This window comes from Larimichthys crocea, chromosome XX, assembly GCF_000972845.2.
Source record: "Larimichthys crocea isolate SSNF chromosome XX, L_crocea_2.0, whole genome shotgun sequence".
Classification (NCBI taxonomy): domain Eukaryota; kingdom Metazoa; phylum Chordata; class Actinopteri; family Sciaenidae; genus Larimichthys; species Larimichthys crocea.
Genome location: NC_040030.1, coordinates 11,257,513 through 11,272,600, shown reverse-complemented (window position 1 = coordinate 11,272,600; position 15,088 = coordinate 11,257,513). Strand labels below are relative to the sequence as shown.

Below are 15,088 nucleotides of genomic sequence, written 5' to 3'. Positions count from 1 at the left end.
GGTGCAAAATGAAATTCGATACAGTGAGCTCATTAAAGGGTTTTTCCTCCTTCAGCAAATGCTAAAATCCAGTACATTATAGTCTCTGTAAATCTGGCAGTAGCCTAAAGGTTAGAGAAGCGCATTTGTGAATAGATTGTCAGCAGTTAAAATGTCTGAACCTGCTGGAAAAGCGTACTGTGCAGGTAGAATAAAGGGGTAGAATATGTCATGGGCTCCCTCCATCAAGAATTAGCGCCAAAATGCCCTTTATAAAAGCACATAATTTGTAGTTGCTTTACTGGAAGCTTTCCGGTTCTTGACTGTGGAGACTGGTAAAGTACTGTGTGGTTCCCAGGTGTGATTGTGAAACAGGCTGTTGCTGAAAAGAGCATGCATGTCAGTCAGATTGTCCTTGCATTAATGAGGGTTAAAAAAAACAGGCAATGTGATCTTTAATAAGTGTTCAAGGTCTTACTTTCGACTGACTAGTCTCCTCTTTTCAGAGAGTATATATTGTAATTATTGTCTCTGACAAGGGAATTCAGACACTGGAACAGAACATGTTTTGCATCTTTTCACCATAACACACAACATGAAGGGCGCTTAGTAATCTGGTCTCCTCTTCCCCCAGGTGAATGCACGCGACTTTTCCAAGGTCGAGCATGAGGAGGCAGTTGTGGAGGCCATCAGGCGAGACCCCATCGTTGTCCAGGTTCTTCGGCGAACCCCCACCAGAGGCACAGCTGCTGTTGCACATAACCACGGCGGCACGCCACAGGATGTGTGTGTGGTGGACGTTTGCACGCAAACAGATATCACCTTCGAGCACATCATGGCATTGGCGAAGCTTCGGCCTGCTACTCCACCTGTACCTGACATCTGTCCCTTTCTTTTGTCTGACAGGTAACACTTCCTGTACATACTGTATTGTAACAAATGCAAGAAGTTTCCATCTACTGAAAGACAGCTGAATGTTAGACAGAGAAAACTATTACCACATATTTTGTTATCTGGAACCAGGAGCTTTATCACAGATTCACATGAAGATTCCTTGAGGCTCCTCTGTTGTCTTTCATTTCATGCTAGTTAATAAGCAGTTGTATCATAGTATGGAAACCCCCAGCTTTGTCCCTGTGATATCATTATGCAGAACCAAACCCACATGCAAAAATTGCTTCTGTGTGCTACATCCATTTTCTTTAATGGGATCTTTTGCTGGGCGATTAAAAGCCAATGGGTTGATAGAGTAGCCATTCTGGTACTATGCCCATTCTGTGGCTCTTTATAGGGTTTTGCTGGGCAGATTAAATCAATTTGTCCTATATAACTACAAATCTGCCAGTCTTGGTCAATGATTATAGAGGGTTGGTTATCATGGTGACAGTTTACAGAGGTCATGGCTTTTGGATGAGAATACCACCATCATATTAGAGATTACAAACATGATAATGAACATAATGATCTGTAATATCAGTTTCTCGTCCTCTTTTTTACTCGCTAGTTGCCATTCCATCCACACCATGGAACATGAGTTTTATGAATGTCCGGAGTACCTGTCCAATACCCCAGCAGAGGTGGAGAGGACTGAAGAGTATGAGTATGAGGTACAGTTTTGCATCCTTCTGCTGTTTGAGTGAACTTTAAAGTTATGATGGCCAAGAGCTTCCACTGTGTGTGTTCTACCTTTGTGTCCTGTATTGCATCTTGGTTCACATCTATCTCTCCCCTCTTTTCCTTTCATGTGTATTATTGGTTATCCAACAAAGGCATACAATGCCCAAAAGATAATAAAGAAGGGGCAAATTGACATGGAATTTACTAATTACATGTATGCTCCCCAGAGGATAAACCCTTTTCCATTTTGGGCAATTCATTAGCCTTTCTCTTGTTCTTTTATTTTACCATTGTTTAACTGGTACTTGAAAGGATGTATTCAACACACTGGTAGCTTGAAAGTGACATACAGACGATGATTCAGTTTCCCAAAAAAGAATAAAATGGTTCTAATGCTGTATCGAATTCTTATGAATCCCAAGGATGTGCACTGCACAGTACTATTTTCAGATTTCTCAGCTATTCTAACTACATTTAATAGGCTTAATTTTCTATACTTACGCAGTCTTACATGAGGCCACTGGTCTGTCAGTACTACACAATCCCTGGAGATAATCCAAGGCTAGCAACGATGTATGATGCTATACAAGAAAATTGATCTACTGCAATGATACAAGAAAACTCGCTGCCCCTTGTGAAAATTGCATCTACTCTTAGGATTGTTTTGTGTTCTAGAGTCCCTGGGTTTAAAATGTCCAAGAAGGCCATTCTTCATTTAATTGTATTAAAAGAAAGCCCCTCTCTGGAAGGTCTCCCTGTTGAATTACCAGTGTGTTTCATTCACAATCTGTTAGTCTCCCTTTTTTCATGCACTGTCCTTCAGAACTGTTTGTGCCCCCTTTTTAGACAGCCACTGAAAGGCATAATGCTGCATTCACGTGGATTCAGGCAGATGATAGGACGACAGCAGGATGTACTGTATATTATTAATGGCTTCATTGACACGCTCAAGTGGCCTTTTTAGAAACCGTCTATGTTTGAGTCACAAATAAGCGAGTGGTTTATCCAAGTAGATTGGATATTGCTTTGTACATAAAAAAACATAACTCAAAATAAAGTTACTGGATATGTCTGCTATTTCATTCACACAGTGATGTTTGCTGTAAGTCGTCTTCTAAAATCTTGACGATCAGAGGGGTCTCCATTGTTACAAGATGCATCACGTCACTCAGACAGTGAATCTCGAGGCCAAGCTCGGTGACAGTGATGGGTGACGTTTGCTACTGTCAGTTGCCCCCTTTGGTTTAATAGGCAGTTCCTGGTTCAGTGAACTGCATTGTGGGTCATTAGGATTCTTCTGCTGCCAGCTGTGGCCTTACCTTACAGCGTCATCTGGATGAAAGAGTCTCCTGTGTGCGTCTGGGGTGGGAGCGGGGGTGTAGGGCTTGTGTGTCCTAATAGCAGTACTATCAGAACAAGGTCAGCTTTACACACACACACACACACACACACACAAAACTCAAACTCCCCCCTCCACCTGCCAGACGTAGACACACCAAATCAGCCATCCTCACTTACCTCTGTCCATCCATGTGTATCTAACTGAAACATGAATGGGTTTCCTCTTGGATGAAACAGAACAGGGCTGCCATTCCCAGAAACATTATTTTTGACAGGTTTAGTTTCACTTCCAACAGATTGTCCACATGGGTACTCCTGCTGCCGTAATACTCCTGCTACTGCCAAATCTACCAAACTATCATAATGCCAATTAGCAGATAGTAGATAGTAGAAAATGAGCTTCAGAGCTAACATTTAAATACAGATGCTTTTATTTGTAGGATAAAAAGTAAAGTTCACAGTGGAATAGCAAGCCCTTCCAATTCCAATTTCCACAGATACTATGAATACTGTTATGTTGTGAATATCTGAGCTCATTTTCTCAACGCCTCTTTTGGTTATTAATATCTACTCTGCAGGCAATGTAATGTTGAATAATGGAAGATTTTAATGAATGCGCTGTTTGGTCACCAGGTTACAAAATACAGTTAATGAAATGGCAGTATTATGCCAGAAAGCAGCCAGTTAGCTGTTTGCCAAATTAATCAAAATAAACATGTCTTAATTATGGATCGTCGATGGGTGCCAAACATCAAAGGCTTTTTTTAAATCCTCAAAAACAAAAAAAGATATCGGTATGCAAGGGATGGTACAAGAATGAAGAGTCTTATTGAGCTGTCAGTGCAAGCATAAAAGAAGATTGAATGAAGCAGAAAGAAGTGTTATCAAGCAGCGACAAAGTCAAAAGTAATACTGGGGTACTCCTGTGATTTCATATTGCATTTCTGTAATGTTGAGGGACTTGAGAGAAATAGATTAAATGAAGAATGGTCAAAATCAATGCATCACAGCTCAAAATATCCAGGCTTTCTCTTGGATCCTATAATTACCATAATGCAACTGGATACCATCTTTAGTTAGATGCTCCCTGCCTACATCTTTTAAAATCTACACTCCCAGTTCATAACGCAGGCTTTCTGTTAAAAATCAATAGTCTTTAACCCAATCCAAGATAACCCTGATGGGATCGTCAGGGTTATTTTGTCACACTTTAAAAAGCTATCACCCTTCCAACACCATATGGTTTGTGGCCAGTCAATGGCCACATTCTCTGTAATGTAGTACCACCACATTGGTTTGCATAGACCAAGTAGCACTATAGCAGATAAAAAGAATCGGTACAAAAACATCTGAAAGAAGCTTGACAGCTTTGACAATATCATTGAGAAACCTGGCCTTTGTGAGCTTTTCCCAACGGACTGAATTATCATTACTACACTTTAAAGACTGTTGCTATAGAACAATGACAGCTGAAAGGATGTCATCATCTGCAAAGTGGAAACAATGAGGCAATGAACATTAGGGATGGCAGTAATTTCTTCTGAATGAAATATGAAGTAACTGTTAAGTGCATACTAGACTGAATGTTAAGAGCAGATGTTTAATGTGGCTTTAAAAGACAGGGCGCCGTCTTTTGTCATATGTCTTAATTTCTCATACACCTTGGTAGCATGTGGTAAATGTGCTCTCTCCCACTGAAAATTGGGAAAACACATACTGTAAATTAAGAAGATAAATTCTATTAACTGTCACGATGCGTTATAAGCCACGTGAAATTAGTTAGTCACTGCTGTGCCATAATTTAAAATCCACAGTGGCACATACTATGATCCAATCATCACTAATCAAGCTTCTCTGCAGTTTCAGCACCTACTGCTTCATACATCTGGAGACCGTTCACTGGTGGGCTTCACACGATGATAACTGACTCCAATAATACACCCAGTGTGCTATGACATTTAGGCAGTAGTGCTGTCTGATCTCGCTATATGCAGCTGTTTCACTGTCAGGGCTTGTAGAAATCAGCCAGCGTACTAAACTGGTGAGGAGTGTAGGTAGTCAAAACCAGCGTATGGTGTTACTATATTATAAACTCCTAACACACCGCAACCTTTGAAGGTCAGGGCTGTCTGCACAGGGGGTTAAATGCCACAGAAATTAATTACTTCCCCTGTCAATCTCTCCTATCGAGGTTTCCCATGACAGAAAAAAAAGGGGGCTGGGGCTTAATTCTCGCCCCCCACCCTCATCCCTATTTTATCCCACCTCCTTCTTTTCACAACTTCACTGTGCTGAAATGAATTTGGCAGCATGGGGTTAATAAAGATTACCCCCAGAGTTATCTTTATGTGATTACCTTTATACACAGCAGGGATCAAAAGAAGCCAGTAGCTAGTCGGGCTAAATTTAGAGAAATTTCCTGTGGGAGGGAAGCAGCCAATGAAATAGCACCACTATAGCCATCAAAGACCTGCCCTGTATGCTGGATTCAGTTTGATACTAACAGGGTTTTGTTCCATTGATGTACGGGGCACATGCTGGGGTTATGTTGGTGTGTGTGTGTCTGTGTTCTATATTTCATTTACATTGCATCATTTTGCTTTACTTTCTATGTTGTGCGCGTGTGCATGCCTTCATTGTTAAGTTCTAGTGTGGTTATTTCGACAACTTTAGGTTTTAATCTGCGTGAAGTAGACCAAGAATCCAAGGGACTAAACCATTTTGGAACTGTGTGTGTGTGTGTGTGTGTGTGTGTGTGTGTGTGTGTGCAAGCAACTAAATATTTTTCTGAGAATCTGATTTCCAAAAGTTTAAGTTAAGCTACATCCAACATGCTGTAGACTGACACAATTTATGAATATGGTGGAAGATCAGATGAAGTGATAGAAACCTTAAAAATTAGTCCAGGTCTTGGCTCCAAATGAATGCTAATTTGGTGTTTGCTGTATGTGTAAATAGGCAACTGTTTGCTAACACATCAGCCATTATCAACTTATGAGGTGCTAATATATCAGTGTCATTTTTACTGCTCCAAATTGCAAGAAAGCTTAGACGCTGTGACACAAAAGAAAATAAGAAGAAAAGCTGTTGAATGGATTGAAGAAAAAGTTAAGCAATTAAAAACACAATACAGCAGCCGTATCTCATAAAAAACATTCAACTAATTTGCAGCTCTGATTAATTTTCTTATCAATATAAAGAAGAAACGTTTATTTTGAATGCATTTGCTACATTTCAATGTAAATACTTATTTACTCTTATGTCCAGTATCCAGCTAACAGATGTATCTTGATTAATGCTCTTACTGTTTACATTAGGTGGTTAGAAATATTGTTGTGATGGTCAAGGTCAGCATTACGTGCTTAGGAATGCACTATCATCCCCATATGTATATAATTACAAACCTGTGACTCCATAAAAATGAGAAAGCGAGACATTTAAAGTGGCCTGGATATTGTACATCAGTAGAAAATTAACATATAGCCTCTTTGCCTAAAGCAAATTCACTACTACGAAACAACACACCAGAAACGTAGAGCATAACAATCAAGCTGGAGCCCATCTGCCATCTGTGGAATTATTTTAGCAATTGCCTTCCTGTAGGTTCATAACAGGAGCATCATGGGAAAGCGTGTTTCATTTAAAACATTGTTGTTGTTTTTTTGTGTGTTGTGACAGGAGGTAGAGCTGTGTAGGCAGAACAGCCAGGAGAAGCTCGGTTTGACGCTGTGCTACCGGACTGACGATGAGGAGGACACCGGCATCTACGTCAGCCAGGTAGAAACATGTGATGTTCTCAGCCCTTATACTGACACTTGTAGGTGAAAAATAGCCACCATGTTACCACATTTAAAGTTTTTTTTTTTTTTTAGGATTTTATGGTAATTGCTTCCTGTCAAACAATTATCTACTGCAAAACAAAATACTATGCCCTGAGGAAGCACTGGAGTATAAACAAGCACTCCCTGATGAGGAGTGATAGAGACAAGGTTGCATGTTCGTTAAATTAAACTTAGAGCGCCGTGATCCTGTTTCCTTTGGTGCAGGAAGTTATTAAAAGTTGGCGTCAAATCCCATTTGAATTCTCATCTTCGCATCCTGAAGCAGGGAGCAAGTCAAACTGAATTAGGGAGGAAGTAGAGAAAAATGTTTGGGAGTCAAAAATCAACTTTGAATAAGCCACGCTTGGCCAGAGAGGAAGTCAGGTTTGAAATGTGATTCACATCCCGCTATTCTCATTCCTCCTCCTTTAACACATTTTAATTGAAGGCTTTAATTAGCTCTGAGCGACAACCTTTTCCTCCCCCCGACAGTAAGTGAAATGACGCATTCTCCCAGTCACTGTGCCCCCTCTGAATATCAAACACACAAAACAAAGCGGGAACATATTACAGAGATTCTTTTTAAAATTCAAATGATTTGCAGCTCAGGGAAAAAAGAAAAAAAAACTTCCTCTTGCAAAATTGTTGATAATATAAACAAATTATTGCATTATGTGGAATTATTATTAAGCAAAAGAGTAAGAAAAATGTTTAGTTTGACTACAGGTGCAGTTTCAATCTTATAAATAAGAAAAAGGCAAGGGTGTAAAAAATGAGACCTTTTATGAGGACTAGAGTCCTGCCTTATTTTTAGCTCCTTTCAGCCTTTATGCAATTTATATATAAAACTGAACACCACCAGCTATTTCCCTGTTTTTTTTTTTACCTCTTCCTCCTCTTCAACCAGACAAAGCAACAAATTCACAAGCAACACTGGCACCTGCTGAACCTCAACAGATTGTGATCTCCCACTAACAGAACACATCTATTTTTGTATGCTCGATAAAAGGGATTAAAATGCTAATTTCCCTCATTAAAATGTATGTATGGATCTGTGCAACTTTTGAGAAGTACGGGATTTTTTTGTTCTCCAAGTGTAGCTTTCTCTCTTGATCTTCAGCGCAAGAACAACAAAGTTCATGAAATGATTAAAGAGGTTTTGTAGAGTTGTGCATATCCACACGCATTTTGAAAATCGTGACTCTTTCAGCTTAAATAGAATCACGTCTGTGCAACTTTGAACCTTTGTTGTTTCTTCTGTCTCGTGGTCTTGCCCCCGTGCTTCATTTATAACTCACATGCTCGTTTCTATGATGTCAAAGGCTTACCTGTTGCCTCAGTTTCAGTCACCAGCCTTTAAAGTCAGGTGGAATGTGAACTCTTACACCAGGCAACACTAAGAACGTGTGAAAACCCACCTGTATGTGCAAAATGAAAGGTTGTCAGTGAGAAAATAAGTGTCTTCCCTTCATGAAAAAGCACAACAGAGATGAGAGAGCTGTGGCATGTCAGAGATACACAATGACCGGCTGTCAGCATTGATTTTCATCTTCTTTTGTGCAGGTGGAACCAAACAGTATAGCAGCCAGAGATGGACGTATCAAGGAAGGAGATCGTATTCTACAGGTGCGTATTTTCATCTCAGTGACAACAGTACATTCATACCAGTTTATATTATGAACTCAAATGGCTTCAACCATGTCTACCTCTGTATTCCTCACATAACTGACAGAATAATATTTTTTATATGAGCTATGTATTCAGAACAATAAAGTCCTGTTTCTTTTGTCTGTGTTAAACAAACCTGCTAGGTAGGTATTTTTAAAAAGGAAGCTATTAGTGTCCCCAGTCTGGGAAAGCATATGTATATTTAATCACCTCGTTTTACCAGAGAAATTAAAGTCCTTGGTCACGGTTACTCCAGGTACTAGTTCATCTCCAGCACTTCTCTCTGTCTTTCTCAGTCTCGTTATGCAAAAACACCTAGGGGGGGTCAGAGATTGTTGATAGCCCCCTCTCAACACTTTTAATTGAAATGTTGCAACCTTATACTGTATATACTCCGAACATTTTTATACCCTGGAAATCTATCTGCATCCATTCTATAACAGGTACAAAACAGTTTCAGTGTTCATTATTTGGAGTACAGGATTAACAAAGATTTGCACTCTTGACTTCAGGCTTACCACTGAGTGGCACCAGGTGTGCACAGCCAAGGTGAACGATCCCTTGTTGAGACTGAACAAGTTCCTTTCCTATTTTTTGTAACGTTATTTGCATAAAGTCCTCTGTAAATACAACTCTTCTTTCTCTTGTTGTCAGGTACACATGATACGTTATATGTGGGTGCATATGTATATGTAGATGTGTTCTCTTCATTTATTAGACACTCTTGTAGGCATGACCTCACCCAACTAATTAATTAGTTCATTGAAATCACCCTCTGCCTCTGATTGCTGTCCTTGTGATTGGCTGTTACCCTGAAAGCCTATTTAAGCCTCTAGGGCCACGCAGTCTGTAAGCTGAACGGATGGCTTACAGACCTGTTTACATCTCAAGAGTCTCAGTTCTTTGGCTTTTTCCCCCTGAATGATGGGGTCATTTTACTACAGAGCAGTGTGATCATGTGTATAAGGTGCAAAATATGCAGCAGCAAATAAAACTGAGCCTGTGCTTTGAAAAGATCAACATGTTGCTTTGAAGACATACAATCAGCTTTACTCACCAAACATGATGGGAATTCTTTCCTAAATATAAACTTGCAGGCATGACAAAGCATTCTGATGAAGTGGGATAAACAACTCAACATGTCTCTAATTGCAGTGTACTCAGGGCACTTTAAGTGCTTAGAATGGATTTATAACTTTTGACAAGTTATAAAACACACAGTGCAAGTCTAATGGAAAATAGAAAAGCCATGCTTGTCACTCTTATTTCAAATCATTTTATGTGCACCAAAGCTGAGTGTTGTCCTTTGAAGAAAGAGAAAATTTGAATTTATTTTAAAATTTGAGGGGTTAAAAAAGTAAAAATGACTGTGCAATACAAAACTAACGGAAACAACTCAAAATAAAAAAAGTGAATTAAAGAAAAACCCCCTCAAACTTATTCAAAATAAAACCATCCATTAGAACACCTACTACAGCAATGTCGTGAGCAGTGACATTCACCCAAATGGAGTAATTTCTTCTTTGTGCTTGTTAGTTTGATTTTCTGAGATATTGATTATAATGGAATATAATAGCAAAGTATAGCTTGATTTACACTTACTCAGTAGGTAATCTCAACTTGCTTCAAGTCTGAACAACAGTGTACCAGCACCTCCCCTCCATATATTTATTGTACATACTGTAACACTCCGAGTACCTTCATTCTCTTGCTGCAGTGTTTCTGTGTCCCAGTAGTGTGAATGATTGTGGGGAGCAGGGCCTGCTGTACTCCAGGCCCTATTATCTTCTTCTGACAGCCCCATTACTCTAGTGAGGAAAAGATGAACGCCACCTGTCAAAGAACAGTTAATTGTGTGTCTGGATGTGTGGTGAGAGCAGACTCTTGTGAGGTTGGACTATACAATTGACTCCCTTTAGCAAGTGTTCAGCCTATCCAGGCCTTTCCTAGGCATTGCGTGGTGGAAAGAAAAGTGTGAAAAAGAGACTAATGGAGGGAGAAAATGAGCAGGAAGAGTCAGAGAGGAAAAAGGTGTCAGCATGTGATTACTCAAGGTGTGTCTTGCAAAATTGGGAACAATGGTTGGTTGTATTACGCTCATCTTTTCATTCATGTCAGTTAAATGGATGGTGATGGTAAAAGTCCTTTTTCCGTGGACTTTCTACAAGTTCGTTCTTCCATGACCATCTATACATGTCTTTGATGTACAGATTAATGGCTGTGAAGTGCAAGACAGAGAGAAAGCTGTTGCCTTGCTGTCAAGTGAAGAAGCAAGGAGCATCATACTCCTGGTGACAAGACCAGAAATGCAGGTAAACACACACACACCTACACAGGCTTCCTGCCCTATCTTGACAACCTATGTCATGTCATATCACAACAGCTGCCTGCTAAGTGCCTTCTCCTTTCCTTCGAACTGTCAGCATGATTGTCTGGAGTTTGCACACACGCACACACACACACAAACACATACGTACACAGACAGACAGAGTTTCTGACAAGATGTTGTGATTTTCAGCTGGAGGAGGAGGTATGGCTTGATGAGGAGCAACAGGAGCTTGTGGAGGAGCTTAAGATGGAGATCCTGGAGGAGAGGAGGAAGCAGAAGGAACATAACTTTGACAGGAGAGATGAGGTGAGAGTGTAAACTAAGAGAAATGTATCAAAACAAGAGACAAAAATGTCCAATAAAGAAGCAGAAGGGTGTCAGGGAAAACAGGTGGAAAGGTGACAGGGTAGGAAGGAAGGAGAAGCTAAATAAAAGTAGGTAGCAGAAGAGGAAGGATAGTGAGAGCACAGAATTTGATTTATGTACCCTTACTATCATTCCAACTCTTGACATTGTGCTAGATGAGAACATTGATATTTGACATATCTACAAAACTCTGGACTATATTTAGTGCAAAGATTTTAAAAGTTCTGTATGGCAACTATGGTGAGGAACAGATCATGACTTTGACAAACTATGGGTAAGTTTGGGCAGCCATACCACCTACTTAAGATTATGTCAAGATCATTGTTATGGTAAATAAATATAGGGCAAGTGTTAAACAGCAAATCTATGATGGGACACAAATTCTGTTCTCCAGCATGAAAGTCAGATGTGCTAATACCTATCAACCGCCCTGACCTTTGGCCTTTCTACATATAAGGCACACTACTTCCTGCATTGGCACTAGACATAAATCACAAGGTGCAGAATCTATATGGATGTAATTGCCTGAGATACTTCTTTGATGACTAACTTTCCAATCTTTCTTCATACACAAGCATCAAGCTGAAGAAGAGATGACAACAGATACTGCTACCTGTTCCTCAAACAATCAAGACAAAGACAGTGGGTTTGGACGCAGTACAGACAGTCCAGAACACCAACCCTTGCTGGGCAGACTACACAGGAGGACCCCAGCCCATTGCCTGAGGGAACGATGGCGGGCAGAGCATCCACACACAAGACGAGGGACTGTAGTGCCACAGGACACCCAGGGTCAGAGGATATTGTCCAAAGGCCAAGGCCATGAAGGGGTAGTCAGTATTCGCAATGGTGGAGGCGGGGTCCTAGGTTTAGAGAATCGGTTCCAGCAACTCTTAGAGCTCAAGTGTCAAATCCGGAATGGAGGTGAGTGTGGGGTGTACTCCATTCGACACAGTATAGAGTGTAGTCTCACTGAGCAAGGAGGAGGGGATGGAGATGACCTAGATGGTATTGGAGGGGGGAATGGAGTGGAGCAAGAGTTGAGGATGCTAAATGAGGAACTGCGCAGCATTGAGCTCGAGTGTCAAAGCATCATGCAAGCGCACCAGCTACGCCAGAACCAGCAGCTAGACCCCTCACAACTTGCATCCTCCCCAGGGCAGAGCCCCAAAGACGGACACAAACGACATGGCAGGTTGGCAGACATCCATGAATACCCAGAGAGGTCAGACAGCGATAAGATCCGAGAAAAAGACAGCTCCAGTGCCTATAACACGGCGGAGAGTGCACGGTCAACACCACTAGGTATGGAGAGATCTCCTGATCATTCTCTGCAGAGACACATCCGCATTACCAACCAGAAAAACCTCAGACTGGCTTCCTCCACACCCTCCAGTCCCATCCCTATCCCCAAGCCCCAGGGTACACCCAGTCGGAGCAGACCAGCAGACCCAGGCTCTGTTATTTCCAGCAGTCCAGATCAGAGCAACCCTTCCCGATCTGAGTCAGACCCTGCCCTGCCTGCAGATGATGAGAGGTGTGAGAAGAAAGGGAGAACCAGAGATTCGAGGAGGGGGCTTCCTTATGGTTCTTATCAGACAACCCCTTATCAAGGCCCAGGAGGATCCAGGCAACTTCAGGTAGGTACAATCAAGAAAGCACATGTCAAATTAATGCTGATATGCATTTTAAGCGAGGCACCTCTGAAGACAATTCTGTGCTAACAATGTTCTTTGTGTTGCAGAGCTACATGCAGCTGCTACAACAGCACTCATCCCTGGAGTATTCCCAGAGCCAGCTGAGTCTGCTCAGTGTCTGTCGAGATCCTGTGCACCGGAGCGGACGCCCTGGGGAACCTCGCCTAGAGTGGAAGGTCAAAGTTCGCGCTGATGGCACACGCTACGTTGCCCGGAGGCCTGCTCGTGACCGCATCCTGAGGGAGCGGGCGCTGAGGATCCGAGAGGAGAGGAGCGGAGGCATGACCACAGATGACGATGCTATGAGTGAAATGAAGATGGGCCGCTACTGGAGCAAAGAGGAAAGGAAGCAGCATTTGGCACGGGCTAGGGAGCAAAGGAAGAGGAGGGAGTTCATGCAAAAGAGCCGTCTTGAGTGTCTCAAGGAGGGGCCCACCAGTGGAGCTGAAGGAAGGAAGGAGATCAATATCTTGGAGCTGAGTCACAAAAAGATGATGAAGAAACGAAATAAAAAGATCCTGGATAACTGGATGACCATTCAGGAGCTGATGAGCCATGGGGCTAGAGTCCCAGAGGGCTCCAAAGTGCATAACGCCTTCCTGTCTGTCACAACTGTGTAAGGGAATATCGAACACTTTAATATCAGGTAGTCTGCTTTTCAGGAACTACTGCTTTATGTAAAAAAAAAAAAAAAAAGTCTGTGAAATGGAATTTGTCACTGCTGAGGACGTCTGTAGCAACCCGAAGGCACCGTTGTAACTATCACTTTAAGAATGTCTGAATACATTAAGTCAATCATTACAAAACCTCAGCCACTCAGAACATTGTTTTTACACTGGCTTTTTGGTAATGCACTGGCTTCTAAGAGCAGATGATTTTGGTAGCATATTGGTTCAAACTGACTCACACAAAAAAGTGAAGAACCAACATATTAACTTCATGTATACGATGTATTATGTCTCCATATTCTCCACTCTTCTGTTTCATTGCATATGAAGCGACTTCACTTGCCTCGTTCAAGGTGGCATTTTTTTATAATGGGGGAAAATACAATATTTTTCACACTTTGTAAACTCAGTAACTTTTTGTAAGGAATTTTTCTACACTGAATGTCAATGTACTGTAAACATTTTATTGTAATTTCTTATTTATGTTTGTATCACCAAACCATGAAGGTCAGAATTGACACTATTTGATTGTACTGTAGCCTGCATTATATGCCAGACAAACACAAAGAGAAATGAGAAACTTTGTGAAATCTCTGAAGGACAACGACTCCACATCTGAAACACTTTTTGATAATGTCAAGAGTGATCTGAAAAATTGAAAGCACTGGAAATATACTTATATTAACTTAAAAGCTCATATTATTCATGAGTTGTGAGGGCTTTTTTGAAACAGTTTACCTCAACACACAGTCAAAACTTTAATCTGTCAAGTAGTTGAATGCCCGGTTAATTCAAACATTGACTTAAGTAGCCCTTCAGTCAACCCTGAACCCTCACTATAAACCATAAATTATGTGTGAATTATGTTTAAAATGTTAAATAGATTCATATTTATATTATTTACTGTTATTTCTATTTATTGTAAATTTTTATGGTCTGTCTGATAAATGTTTCACATCAAGTGGCTACCCTTGAAAGGCCAACATATTTCAAGGCACTATCAAGAAAATGTATCATACTGCAGCCTTTAAACTCGAACCTGCTGCTTTTTCACTGTAAAGTTCATAAAAGAGGCCTTGAGTTTGGTATTTGTTGATGGTGATATTTGTAATAAAACAATAATGATAAATAATAAAAAGATTAAGAAAGATTACACTTTTAGTCGATTACCTTCTGAAAAACTTTGTCTTGTCATTAGTTATTGGATTTTACCTTCACATATCAATACGTACATTTTTACACTGAAGATTTCTAGTCTTTCTAGTTGATTCAACCACTTTGCTTCTGGACTAAAATATCTTAACAACTATTAAAAGGAAATGCCATGACATTTGGCATATATATTCATGGTGGCCAGAGGATCTATTCTAATGACTTTGGTGATCCCCTGACTTTTCTTCTAGCACCAGCATGAGGTTGATGAGTGGTTTTGAGTGAAATTTGGAGCTGGCATTCATGGCACCCTCGGGATAACTTCTAATACTTTTGGCAATTCCCTGACTTTGCATTAAGCAGCATCGGGTAAAACTTTGAATTCATCCCAAATTCGTCCAAGCTTTAGTGTATGACTAAATATGAGCAAAACTACAGAAGAACATTTCC

At 40.7% G+C, this 15,088-nt stretch overlaps 1 protein-coding gene across 1 annotated transcript in view; it reads left to right on the top strand.

Moving 5' to 3' along the window:
* The window catches only part of pdzrn4 (PDZ domain containing ring finger 4), a 34,023-nt gene extending 19,467 nt beyond the window's left edge, over window positions 1-14,556 (top strand). Inside the window, exons 2-9 of the mRNA XM_019260322.2 lie at window positions 614-885; window positions 1,484-1,586; window positions 6,616-6,714; window positions 8,322-8,384; window positions 10,637-10,738; window positions 10,945-11,061; window positions 11,697-12,761; window positions 12,866-14,556. Of these exons, the coding sequence (XP_019115867.2) occupies window positions 614-885; window positions 1,484-1,586; window positions 6,616-6,714; window positions 8,322-8,384; window positions 10,637-10,738; window positions 10,945-11,061; window positions 11,697-12,761; window positions 12,866-13,438 (2,394 nt within the window). The 3' untranslated portion in view covers window positions 13,439-14,556. The remainder of the gene's footprint in view (window positions 1-613; window positions 886-1,483; window positions 1,587-6,615; window positions 6,715-8,321; window positions 8,385-10,636; window positions 10,739-10,944; window positions 11,062-11,696; window positions 12,762-12,865) is intronic.
* The last annotated feature ends 532 nt before the right edge of the window (window positions 14,557-15,088 follow it).